Raw genomic sequence first — 13479 nt, forward strand, 5'->3', positions numbered from 1 at the left:
ATTCAGATCTAGGATTATGGGCCCTGGGCTCTCCTCCTCCTCCCTCTCCCTTTCTGTGCTGGTTTGGGATGTGGGCATTCGCTCCAATCTGGGCTCCTATCAACGATGTTCCACCTGCATCAAAGGCCCAGACCAACGAGTTTCCCAAGCTTGGACGTCAGCCTCCGGAACTGTGAGCCAAAGCAAACCCTTCTCGACTTCACAAGTCACCTGTGTCCGGAAGGCTGTGACAGTCTGAAGCAGACCGATACGGAGACTGCCGACCGGGCCGGGCTGAGATGCCGTGGAGGTGGTTCATCTGGCTTGTCCATTGCCTGGAGGCCTCTATCTTCTTTTGCTGGAGCTTCTATGATAGATCTCGATGGAGCAACTCCTCAGCCTGGGTACAAGGCCTGCGTGCCTCCCAGGAATCCCCGAGCTGTGTGGTCCAGTTGTAAAATCACTTCACAACCGGCATTTAGAGGCTGTTTTGGCTGAAAAGCACTGAGTCCTTTCTTGGCCCATGACTTAACTGGAAGCAGGAGACAGAGTTCGCATCCAGCCTCCGTTTCCCCCCAGCAGGTCTGTCCGCAGCCACCTAGGGGTCCAGGAAGGACAGGACTGGTGGATAACATCTGTATCACGACCGGAAACACCCGAGGAATGGAGCAGCAGGGCCGCCCTGCGAGGGGCCAGCTCTCTGGATTGGGAGGGGGTCTCTCCTGGGAGTCAGGCTGCTCCCCTCCCTGATGTCCGCAATGACGTCTCTGGACCCCTCAGTCATGGTCCCCAGACCACACGTTGCTGCCTTCCCTGCACCTCTACCCCTGCCCTTCATCTGCCTAAACCTTCAGCTGATGTCCGAATCCCAGAGGTGGGCCTCTTCCCATCGTGTAACCAATCTCTCTTCTCTGTCCTTGTCATCATGGCTGTTTTCATTTGGAGAGACCTGAGATATGGAGTCCTGGGAGCTGGGCCTGTGGCCTGGGCCTCCCGGCTCCGTATGGACGCTCGTGGGTCAGAGCTGGGAGGCAGGCTGCATTCCTGCATACCGTGTTCCACACACTGTGTTCTATATGCTGCATTCCTACACAATGTGTTCCACATGCTGTGTTCCTACACGATTGTGTTCTACATGCTATATTCCTACACACCATGTTCTACACGCTGCATTCCTACACGCCATGTTCTACACGCTGCATTCCTACACGCTGTGTTCTACACGCTGCATTCCTACACGCCATGTTCTACACGCTGCATTCCTACACACTGTGTTCTACATGCTGCATTCCACATGCTGTGTTCTACACGCTGCATCCCTACACGTTGTGTTCTACACTCTGTATTCCTACACGCCATGTTCTACACGCTGCATTCCACATGCTGTGTTCTACACGCTGCATCCCTACACGCTGTGTTCTACACTCTGTATTCCTACACGCCGTGTTCTACATGCTGTGTTCCACATGCTGCATTCAATGCCGTGTTCCACATGCTGTGTTCCACTTTGAGTCATGTACTTCCTGCTTTTCCCCATCCTCGTTTGGAAACTTCTGGTGACTCTGTACACCATAAGCTCTGGCTGAGATACAAGACATTGTATGTCAGTTTTCACCACTGTAATCTGTCACTACTCTGTTTACCCTCCATATATATGTGGCTGCCACTTCTGCCTGTAATATCTGACTAACTGTGTGGAGGAAGACATCCTACTCAGTTCTGTGAACCATTGAGGGTAACTAATATGAAAAACAGAAGATAGCCAAACGCCCCTGTAATCATGAGACCCAGCGTGCGTGTTGGGCTGCCTTAGGGACTTTCCAGGTACAAAGGACACAGGACGGACTGGGGATTTCTATTTATGTCACTCAAGAAACACATTTTCCAGGCTCTCCATCTGACCTCTCTCTGCTTCCTGAGGGCTCACTGGGGCCACTCAAAATTATTTCTGGATCTCTACACCATCTTGTTGCTTTGATGATAACTTCATTCAAGGAGCATTTGAAGGGTTAAACACAGCCAATATTCCTTTAAACCAGGGTCCTGGGCTCTGAGGGCAAATCAGAGTGGAGACAGCACTGAGGGTTCCTTTGAAACTTGAGACAGGACCCCCTTCCCGCCCCCCCCAACCTAAGAAGGTACTGGGGAGCATTCGTAGGGGGAAAGTCAGCCTGGGCCTGCAGAGGGAGAAATAAGCCTTTCCAAGCTTACTTTTATTTACAGTCAGCTTTTCTCTCTGGTTTATTAGAAAGAGAAAAGGGGCTGGGCACATAGCTCAGTGGTACAACCCTGGGCTATCATGTGGAAGGCCCCGGGTTCGACCCCTAGCACCAGGAAAGTAAAGTGGAGAAGAGGATGGGGGGAGACACAAAGGACCAAGCTCTTGGCATTCTCCAGAGCGCACAGATTTGTGTACAGCTAGTGTCAAACCCGGCTGCGCCGCGAGACATTTCTGTGGCTCCTCACTCCCTCTTGTGGTGAAGTGGTGTCACCACGCACTGACTTGCGCAGATCACGTTGGCATGATGTCAGGCAGAAGTCAAGCACAAGATTCCCTCTTCCAGGAGGGATAGATGATGTGAATTTTATATAAATGAGATTGTAAGTGACCATATAAATGACTGAAATTTTACTCTTAAAGTGGGATCTGAATTCATATATACAATCACAGGGCCACAACGCTGTAGTATTTCTGGAATTGTTTGTTTGTTTTTTGTTTTGTTTTTGTGAGTCATGGGTCTGAACTCTGGGCACTGTCCTTCAGCTCTTCAGCTCAAGGCTAGCACTCTACTACTTGAGTCACAGCACCACTTCTGGCTTTTTCTGCTTATGTGGTGCTGAGGAATCAAACCCAGGGCCTCATGCATGCGAGGCAAGCGCTCTACCACTGAGCCACCTTCCCAGCCCTGGAATTGTTATGTTGTAGATGGTATTCTTGTTCTTCCTGGCAGTGGCAAAGAGGGGCGGGGCAGGCGCTCCAGCTCCAGAGGTCCCTTTAGGAGTCCCAGTCAGGATAAGAGTTCTAAGAAAGCATGCCCATTTGTCTATTAGTTGATTGATTAGAAGCTATTATGGTTATATTAAAAGATACTGGCCAGGTGCTGGTGGCTCACTCCTGTCATCCTAACTACTCAGGAGGCTGAGATCTGAGGATTGCGGTTCAAAGCCAGCCCGGGCAGGAAAGTCCCTGAGACTCATCTCCAATAAATCACTAGAAAACCAGAAGTGGCGCTGTGGCTCAAGTAGTAGAGTGCTTGCCTTGAGCTGAAGAGCTGAAGGACAGCACCCAGGCCCAGAGTTCAAGCCCCACAATGGACAAAAAGAAAGAAAGAAAAAAAAAGATACTGGACAGTGATCCGTCTTGGTTAGATCTAGAGAATAAAAGGAAGCAGGAGATGGATTGGTTTTTCAGTATTTTTCTCCTGAAGGTAGCATGCTGATGTTCATATCGATTCACACAGAACATGTCACTTAAGCAACTACAAACCATTATCTAATAGAGGCAAGTGACTGTTTTCAGTTTAACAGAGTCAAGAACTATATTGGGCGTATGGGTGATGATTCTGTATATATTGTGGATATGAATTATTTCTAATAAAATTGGCTTATCACAAAGAAAGAAAGTGGACCACAAGTAGCTTCAGTGTTTTACAAGAGAAAAGAGCAGACTGGGAATTTCAGAGTATGTTGTGCATTGCTTTGGGTCATTCTCCATAGGTAGAGCTGGGCGTGTTTATAAGGGCCTTTCCTGGTCCCCCTGAATCACTTTGTATCTGAGCCCCTTGATGTAGCTACTTTCTGCTGAAGTCACTTTGCAAACTGGTCGAGGTTATAGCTGGTTTGGAAACTGAATTCTGAACTGCTGCTGTGCCTAATCCTTTCTCCGCTCCTCCTTCTCCTCCCAGGGTTCGGCCACAACCCCGAGGTACGTTTGCATAGCACGCTCCTTCCATGTCGGATTAAGTACCTTGTTTAACTTTGAACAACTGTATTTATGGCCTTGGTTCAGTCAAATCCTATTTATTTTGGCACTCACTGTTTTGTTTGTTTGTTTTTTTACGTTGTAGGTTGTGGGGCCTGGGCGCTGTCTCTCAGCTCTTCAGCTCAAGTCTAGCGCTCTACCACTTGAGCCACAGCGCCATCTCCAGCTTTTTGTGTGTATGTGGTGCTGAGGAATCGAACCCAGGGCCTCATGCATGTGAGGTAAGCGCCCTACCGCTGGGCCACCTTCCCAGCCCCATGGCTGTTCTTGATCTTGCTCACCCCGTTCCTCTCAGCTATGGTCTGTCAGTAGCTGGAAACTGATCTTGGGACTGGCTCCCAGGTAATGTCTGACAGACCCTAAATTCTGACTTGGGCCTTGGGCTGGATGTATCTCTCCTAGATTACGACAGGGTTGGTTTTGTGCTTAGATTCCACACAGTGGGAGTGATATGCAGCCTTCACGGGTACTTCAGGCTGCTGCTGTTCTGTCAGGATTCAAGTGCAGAGAAGGCCGTTACCTTGCTCGGGAGATTTAGCTCTCCTGCCTGCGACCTCTGCCTCCCCGGAGCTGGGGCCCGAGCCGGGGCCCCCGGCATCCAGGCGAGCCTTGCCTCCCGGGGCTCCAGGGAGCCCATCTGATCAGGCGGAAGCCGACCAGAGGCGACCCCGGCCCGGCGCTGCGGTGGAGGGGGCGCAGGCGGGGCGGGCCTCGGAGTAGGGGTGCTCAGATGCGTGCCTGACTCGCGCAGGGGCGCTCAGCAGTGCTGGGGTCCGCCCGGGACCCCACCTGGGGCGTCGGACGGCTCGGGCCGTCCCCTGGGCCGGCGCCCGGGCCCCGCTTCCCCCGCCGCGCGCCGCCGCGCGGGACTACAACTCCCAGCAGGCCAAGCGCCCGCGCAGGCGCCCGCGGCGGCGACGGGCTGCGTCTGCCGGAAGTGGGCGTGCGGCCCGCCCCCCGCTCGCCGCTCAGCGCGGCTGGCACCGGCGGCGCCCGGGGACTCCGGCCGGAGCGGGGCTCGCTGCGGGCCGCACTCATGGCCTCGCCGCTGCGGTTCGACGGGCGCGTGGTGGTGGTCACCGGCGCGGGCGGAGGTGAGCCGCAGGCGCGGGCGCGGGCCTCCGTCGCCGTGACAACCGGGGGGTGGGCCCGGGGAGGCCGGGGAGGGCCGGGGCTCGGCGCCGCGGGGGCCGGGGAGGCCGGGCGGGCACCTGTCCGCGCCTCCCCGCGGCGGGAGGCTGCGCGGAGTCCGGGGTTCGTGCGGGCCGCGCGCGGCGGGCCTCCCGTGGGCGGCCGCGGCCTCCTCCGCGCGCGCGGACGGGCCACCTTCCCAGGCCCCGCGGCCTGACCGGGAGGCGGCCCGGGCACCGCCGGGCACAGCGCCTGTGGTACGCGGCCCCGGGCCCGGCGCACGCGCACGCGCAGTGTGGTACGCGGCCCCGGGCCCGGCGCACGCGCACGCGCAGTGTGGTACGCGGCCCCGGGCCCGGCGCACGCGCAGTGTGGTACGCGGCCCCGGGCCCGGCGCACGCGCACGCGCAGTGTGGTACGCGGCCCCGGGCCCGGCGCACGCGCACGCGCAGTGTGGTACGCGGCCCCGGGCCCGCTCACCTTTCGCACAGCCGCGTCCCTGCCCGGGCAGAGCGCTGGCCGCGCGCGCCCGCCCGCCCCCGACACCGGCGCAGGCGCAGTGCGGGATGCGGAGACGACGAGCGAGAAGCCGAGGATGGGGGGCCGGAGCGTCGGGCGGGGCTCCGCCACCTGGAGCCACGGCCCCGCGTCTGGCTTTTCCGAGTCCACAGACTGTGCTGCTGGGGCCGGTTCTGATCGCAGGCCCGGGCCGCCGCCTCTCCAGTGGCCGGGGGCGGGAGCGCAGGCCCGGCCGCCGCCTCTCCAGTGGCCGGGGGCGGGAGCGCAGGCCCGGCCGCCGCCTCTCCAGTGGCCGGGGGCGGGAGCGCAGGCCCGGCCGCCAGCGCCGTCCCCAGTGCTGCTGTGCAACACCTCGGAAGGAAAACCAGGCTCTCAGCGGCCTCCGCCCGCCCGCCTGCCCCTTTTGAGTCTATTTGCTTTTCTTGTGTTTGTTTTTTTTTAAGTTTTTTTAATTATCTCTAAGTAGTTGTACAAAGAGGTTCCCATGCTGCAAAGCAGTACATTGTCCCCCACCTCTCCCCACCCGCCCCTTCTCCCACTCTGCTTCTCTTTTAAATTGAGATTAGGGGATTACATACATTTCACATATTTCACAGTACCTGGCTGTCCCTTTTTAAAGTTCATGCAAATTCACCCACCAGTGGAACGCAGTTCACTGTTGCTAGAGAAGAGGGTGGAATCAAGGTTGAACCAATAACAGACTCCTGAAGATTCTCTTACTGTAGTGGAATTCGTGCTTACTAGCTACTTGAGCTGGGGAACTGAACCCTGCTGACATCTCAACTTTCTGATTGTCTTGCTTTTGAATTAGGACTAGGCCGAGCCTATGCACTGGCTTTTGCAGAAAGAGGAGCCTCCGTTGTTGGTGAGTTGATGTGTTTTTGTTTTTTAATTAGTAGTTTCGGAAGCTATTGTCTTTCTAATAAGTCAGAGGTTGAAATTTACTTAAGGTTGAAGTTACTGTTTAGAATATGGTAGTTTCACAGAATTTCTCACGGCACTGATGATGAAGTGCAGTGCTGTATGGAGAGAACTTCTTGCCTTTGTGTTTGGTCATAAGGGTTTGAAATAGGAGACTTACATGCTCATGTAAGGTCAAGAGAAATCCTGTGAATATGCCAGTCAAGGTAAAAAATAATTGAATTGTAGGACTGAGGTTTGGAATCAAGGAATCAAATATGGATTGTCAATCAAAAGTTTTTGATTGAAAGCACAAATGTAGCTGGGCGCTGGTGGCTCATGCCTGTGATCCTAGCTACTCAGAACACCCAGGAGCTTCATGGGCTGAAGCCAGCCCAGGATGACAAATCTGTGAGATTCTTCGTCAGTTAACCAGCAAAGAGCTGGAAGTGGAGGTGTGTCTCAAATGATAGAACACTACCCTTGAGTGAAAAAGCTAAGGGCCAGAGCAGAGCCCAAGCTGTGAGTTCAAGCCCCAGTATGGTCATGCATGTATGCACGCGTGCGCGCGCACGCACGCACACGCACACACACACACACACACACACACACAGAGCTGGAGAGCATGCCTCAAGGGATTGAAGGCTTGCCTAGCAAGAACTCAGACTAGTGACACGAGCTATTACGATGTTTTTATTTTTTTAAAATGTTACTGTTTGGTTTTTAATACCTTCAATCTTGTAATTTTCAATTTTCAGATCCTTTCTAATAAGTTTTAAAGTAAAAGAATCTTGTTTTTTTTTCTGTCTCCCAAAGGACTTAGAGTATTGTTTTATGCAAGGAAAGTGTCTTTTGCTCATTCTTTCACTGTTGACATATTTCTTTTGGGGGCTGGGTCTGGTGTATCTGAGATTACGTGAATAAATAATGCCTATTTCATAGAGGTGCAGGGCAGCTAGCGTGGCAGTGCCCTGTGGCCCTGGTCCTCAGGAGACGGAGGCAGCAGGTCAAGGCCAGCCTGACATACAGGGTGAGACCCCCATCTGGGTAAACAGAAACAATCCCCAAAAGGCTACAGCAGCAGTGTGTGTCTGTGGATCCACTTTTCTTTTTCTATTGCCTTTGTATTTGTTAAATTCACAGGAGCAGTGTTTGAGTGCAGGAAAACATAACATTCAGCTGGGGGCCAGGGGCGCACTCCTAATAAGGATTCTGATTGGAAGCCAGCCTGGACAGATGCAGCAGAGAAACTCTTATCTCCATTTAACCAATCAAGAGCTGTTATTGGAGGTTGTGCGCATGTGGAAGAGTGTAGCCTTGAGCAGAAAAGCTGAGCAAGGGTGCAAAGTCCTGAGTTCAAGTCCAGTATTAGCACACACACACACAAAGAAAAAGGAAAGATAAAACTTGGATGATAATGTGCCTCATTGCAGTAAGTCCTGGCCAAAAGTCCAAGGAAACAGAAGTAAAATATTTGCTAAGTTTGGCTAAAGAGCTAGATTAGGTTTGGTGTTAAAGGTTGGGATTCAGTCTTTGTGAAACTGCAGAATTTATTTATTTGCCTTAGTTTCCCAAGTGCTGGGATTAAAGGCGTGAGGAACCATGCTTAGGTTAACACTGTTAACAGCGAACTTTGTGGAAGCACTGAACCTCAAGAACTGGATGTACCTGCTCCCCAGTGTCCCTGAGTTTCTGTTCATGTAGCGGCAGACCATCTCTGAACTAGATAGCAGTGCGTCCTCAGCCAGTGTTGCACAGTGCTTTGCTTGTAGTCACTGGAGTGTGCCGACTAAGTGTGTTATGCTCGCCCACCGGAGGAGGGAGGTGTCAGGGAAGCATGCAGACTCCAGCTTGCTTGGGTGAGCCGTGTAAGCGTGCCCACATCCCCAGTGGGCTGGTCCCAGCTCAGCAGACGAGCCCGTGGACTCGCTCTGGAACAGCTGCTCGCTGTCAGCCTGTTAAAAACCCCGTGTGAAGCTCAGTTAGTTAATAGACTCGGCATCAGTTGGGTTTGTTCATCTGAGCAATCAGTAGCAAATGCGTTTTATATAGCAAGGTCTGTTCTGGGTGCTTGGAAATCATTGGGAGATCAGATTGGGTCCTTCTCTCTTTCTTTTTTTTTTGGAGATGTTGTCTTTCTGTCTATCCCAGGCTGGCCTTGAACCAGAGATTCTCCTGCCTCAGCCTCCCAAGTACCAGTACTGCCATGTCTTGTAGTCCAAGTAGTCTAGCAGTTTAGTAGTCAGTGTGTATGTTCTGGTACGAGAGCAGTGGAGAAGCAGTAAGTAAGTAATGGGTAATCTGTAATAAATGTAATAAACAACGGTGGACATTGGGGTGATGGGACAGAGTGTACTGAAAGATCCATCAGAGAGTGGAGGACTCGGTGTGTGTGTGTGTGTGTGTGTGCGCACAGCTCCCGAGAGTGTGTGTGTGTGCACAGCTCCCGAGTGTGTGTGTGTGTGTGTGCACAGCTCCCGAGGGTGTGTGTGTGTGTGTGTGCACAGCTCCCAAGTGTGTGTGTGTGTGCACAGCTCCCGAGGGTGTGTGTGTGTGCACAGCTCCCGAGGGTGTGTGTGTGTGTGCACAGCTCCCGAGGGTGTGTGTGTGTGTGCACAGCTCCCGAGGGTGTGTGTGTGTGTGTGCACAGCTCCCGAGGGTGTGTGTGTGCACAGCTCCCGAGGGTGTGTGTGTGCACAGCTCCCGAGGGTGTGTGTGCGTGTGCGTGTGCATGTGCGTGTGTGTGTGTGTGTGTATTTGCGTATATGTGCATGTGCCCAGCTCCTGAGGGGGCTGCTGCCTCGGGGCAGTGGCAGCTGGTGTGACTAGTGTGACTAGACTGGCTGCTGTCGCTGGGACCAGGACGGGGAGGGGTGGGAGGTTGCAGGCCGCGGCCTGTCACCGGCCGTGTGTGGGCAGCTCTTGAGGACGGAGGCAGCATGACCTGACTAAACGTTTGGTGGAGTGTTCCGGGTGCTTTAGGGAATAAGGAGTGGAAATGTGGGTGAGGGTTGGACACCCTTTGGCTTATTACATTATTACATTACTGATTCACTTTGTGCATTGCCTAACTTTTTATTAAAAAGGAGCAGAAGCAAAGAGGCCCTCAGAGGTTATTGCAGCGTCCCAGCACGGCTGGGCGTGGTGTGTGTGTGTGTGTGCAGCAAGCGTGTGGAAACCTAATCTGATCTGGAGCCTCCTGTGAGACGGTCAGGCCAGGCCTCCTCGGGAGAGCGAGGGCAGTGGGGAGGGTCCAGAAAGACACGCGTGCTCTGCCATCCGTGCGTGGCCTCCTCGGGAGAGCGAGGGCAGTGGGGAGCGTCCAGAAAGACACGCGTGCTCTGCCATCCGTGCGTGGCCTCCTCGGGAGAGCGAGGGCAGTGGGGAGGATCCAGAAAGACACGCGTGCTCTGCCATCCGTGCGTGGCCTCCTCGGGAGAGCGAGGGCAGTGGGGAGCGTCCAGAAAGACACACGTGCTCTGCCATCTGTGTGTGGCCTCCTGCCGTGCTGGCAGAGGAGACGCTGTGTCTCAATCTTGCGCCATTACTAAAACAAATCATGGTGAAGATGCTGTACAGGGGTCACAGCACACGAGTCAGGTAACGAGTGCATTTCCTGTCTCCCACTATCCCTCTCCTCCCTCCCCCAAGTTGCAAAGATGGTTTCCAACACAGTGTCCTGTGGGTGTCATTGTTGCAATGGGTCATCCTGTGCCCTTGCTTCAGTGTTTTGTTATTCCCCTTCCCTCCCCAAATTAGAAAAAGGTATATACAAGATGCAGGGCACCGGAATCAAGTACAGTAACAACAGGGAATCTACCATAGGAGGAAGAGCATACAAAAGGAACAAAAGAAATCACTTAGAACATTAAAAACAACAACAAAGGAAAACCTCCTGTCTCTATCTTGAGGCTCATTTTACTTAGCATCATCTTACATGGTCATAGGTACATAGCTTTTGAGCTTTTCTGCTCATTTGATAAGATTATCCTAGACATATACTAGTTATTGCAAATAAGGGAAACCATGGGACCTATGTTTCTTTGGGCTTGGCTTGCTCCACTTAATAGGATTTTTTCCAAGTCTTTCCATTTCCTAACAAATGGAGCAATGTCATTCTTTCTGATGGAGGCATAGAATTCATTGTGTATATATATACCACATTTTCTTGATCCACTCATCTGCTGAGGGGCATCTGGGCTGGTTCCATATCTTAGTTAAGGAGAATAATGCTGTGATAAACATGGTTGTGCTGGTAGCTAGCTTTATCAACCTTACACTTCGTGAACCGTGACCCAAATAAACTTTATAAAGTTTCCTACCTCGGCAATTTCTTTCTTTCTTTCTTTTTTTTTTTTTGGTCTGGTCGTGGGGCCTGAACTCTGGGCCTGGGCGCTGTCCCTCAGCTCTTCAGCTCAAGGCTAGCGCTCTACCACTTGGGCCACAGCACCACTTCCGGCTTTTTTCTTTTTGCTTATGTGGTGTTGAGGAATTGAACCCAGGGCCTCAGGCATGCAAGGCAAGTGCTCTACCACTGAGCCACCTTCCCAGCCCTTGGCAATGGGCTGTATGTAAGCCCACAACTGAGGTGGTAGCAGTTTGGACAAGGTGATAGAGATGGGTGAGTATAGAGAGGTCAAATTGTGGATGTATTTTGAAGATAGACATGGGGAGACCTGTTGATACTTTGTATGTGGGTTGTAAGGAAAAGAAAAATAAAGGAGAATTCCAAGAGTTTTGTGTGAGTGCCATTTCATAAGGTAGGAAGGTGTGAAGGAGGAACAGAGGGGCAGAGAATAAACTTTCAGCTAGAGACATTAAGTAGGCATAAGATACAGACCTCTGAGAACGGGGAGGGAGGTTGTCTGTCTGTCTTCTGTCTCCTGTCTCCCCTTCTCCACTTCTGCTCCGCATCCTTGACAGTCCAGTCACCCACCACCAGAGCAGCACATTCAGTACATTTTAGACTTTGTTTTAATAAAATTATTAGTGCTCTGTTTAGTAGTTGAAAATCATGCTATTTTTTTATTTTTCATCATTACTGTAAACATCATTTTTTGTTTCTTGCACTGGGGCTTGAACTCTGGGCCTGGGCACTCTTCCTGAGCTGCTTTTGCTCAAGGCTAGCACTCTGCCACTTAGCACCAGTTGCAGCTTTTGCTGTGATTTAATTGGAGATAAGAGGCTTACAGACTTTCCTGCTTGGGCTGGCTTTGAACTGCAGTCCTTAGATCTCCGCCTTCTGAGTAGCGATAACAGGCGTGAGCCACTGGTGTCTGGCTCAGATTTTTTTTTTTTTTTTTTTTTTTTTGTCGGTCATGGGGCTTGAACTCTGGGCCTGAGCGCTGTCCCTCAGCTCTTCAGCTCAAGGCGAGCGCGCTCTACCACTTGAGCTACAGCGCCACTTCCGGTTTTCTGGTGGTTTATTGGAGATAGGAGTCTCACGGTCTCTCCTGCCCGGGCTGGCTTTGAACCGCGATCCTCAGATCTCAGCCTCCTGAGTAGCTAGGATTACAGGCGTGAGCCACCAGCGCCCGGCTCTGGCTCAGATTTTGTTGATACAGATAGCAAGAATGTTTAAAGTGAGATCTGTTCTCTAAACAAAACCTTAGAACACAGTAGTGTTAGATGCTCTGTATATGTAATGGATCTACAACTTACTCTTAAGTGATTGGAACTTACAACCATTACTGTCATTTCAAATCTCTCTCTAGTTTCTGGCAAGCACATTCTGTTGTTTTTTGTTTTGGCCAGTCCTGGGGCTTGAACTCAGGGCCTGGGCACTGTCCCTGAGCTTCTTTTGCTCACGTCCAGTGCTCTACCACTTAAGCCACAGTGTCAGTGGCTTTTTCTGTGTCTGTGGTATTGAGGAATCGAACCAAGAGCTTCACGCATGCTAGGCAAGCTCTCTACCACTAAACCACATTCCCAGCCCCACAGTCTGTTTTGAATCTGAGTTTGACTATTTCAGATACTCTGCAGGATGAAATTCTGCAGCCTTTCTCTTTTGTGACTATTTTGTTTCCCTCAGCAGGGTGTGTGTGTGTGTGTGTGTGTGTGTGTGTGTGTGTGTGTGTGTGTGTGTGTGTGTGTGTGTGTGTGTGTGTGTGTGTGTGTGTGTGTGTGTGTGTGTGTGTGTGTGTACACACACCAGTACTGAGGCTTGAACTCGGAACTTCAAGCTCTCCCTTGGCTTTTGCATTCAAAACTGTTGCTGTACCACTGCAGCCAAACCTCTACTGGCTTTTTGCTGGTTAGAGATGAGAGTCTTAGGGACTTTTCTGTCCAGGCTGCTTAGATCTCAGCCTCCTGAGCAGCTAGGATTACAGTGTCTCCACCAGTGGCCAGCACCTTCCAGGTTATCTTTACTCATTTTTTCTTCCGGTGATGGACATTTAGTCTGTTTCTGCATTGTAAATGCAGAAACATATGTGCTGTATGTGGTGAATAGGCTCTGCAGGGAGTGCGACTGCTAACGTTGCTTCCATATTTGAAGACTTCGTTTTTCTAATTTTTGTTTTTTGGGGTAAACATCTGAAGTCCAGTTGCTGGATCGTAGTTTTAGTTCGTAATTTGTATCAGTTGTACAAATGCATGGGTTTTGGGGTGCTGTTCCCACCCGTGCACACCATGTGTAGTCACGTCCAGCCTTAGGGTTTGCACCCCGGCCACGCTCTCTCCAGGAATCACTATTCTGTCTTCAGGTTCTGCATTTAGTCCCTAGCACAAGAAATGTCTCTGTTTTCTTGCTTTGTGTCTTTTTATTAAAAGGTTTTCAATTTTTTTTTCTTTCTCAAAAAGTGCCTTGAGTCATGTCTTTTTCTTCCAAAGGAGGAAAAGTGTTGCAAGTTTAAAATTCTCTCCAGGACCCAGCGTTTAAATATTTCTGTTAATTTATACAGGGTTCAAAAATGAAGAGGTGTATTGTCTGAATACATGTGTGATCTAAAAGGTGGGGACAGGAGCAG

The 13479-nt window shown here is 51.6% G+C and overlaps 1 protein-coding gene across 1 annotated transcript in view; it reads left to right on the plus strand.

The window, feature by feature from the left end:
- The first annotated feature begins 4937 nt into the window (after nucleotides 1-4937).
- Nucleotides 4938-13479, plus strand: part of Hsd17b4 (hydroxysteroid 17-beta dehydrogenase 4) — a 56746-nt gene continuing 48204 nt past the window's right edge. The window contains exons 1-2 of the mRNA XM_070031539.1: nucleotides 4938-5055; nucleotides 6423-6476. Of these exons, the coding sequence (XP_069887640.1) occupies nucleotides 4998-5055; nucleotides 6423-6476 (112 nt within the window). The 5' untranslated portion in view covers nucleotides 4938-4997. The remainder of the gene's footprint in view (nucleotides 5056-6422; nucleotides 6477-13479) is intronic.

This window comes from Dipodomys merriami, unplaced genomic scaffold (genome assembly GCF_024711535.1).
Source record: "Dipodomys merriami isolate MVZ:Mamm:240054 unplaced genomic scaffold, mDipMer1.0.p SCAF_201, whole genome shotgun sequence".
NCBI classification, from domain to species: Eukaryota; Metazoa; Chordata; class Mammalia; order Rodentia; family Heteromyidae; genus Dipodomys; species Dipodomys merriami.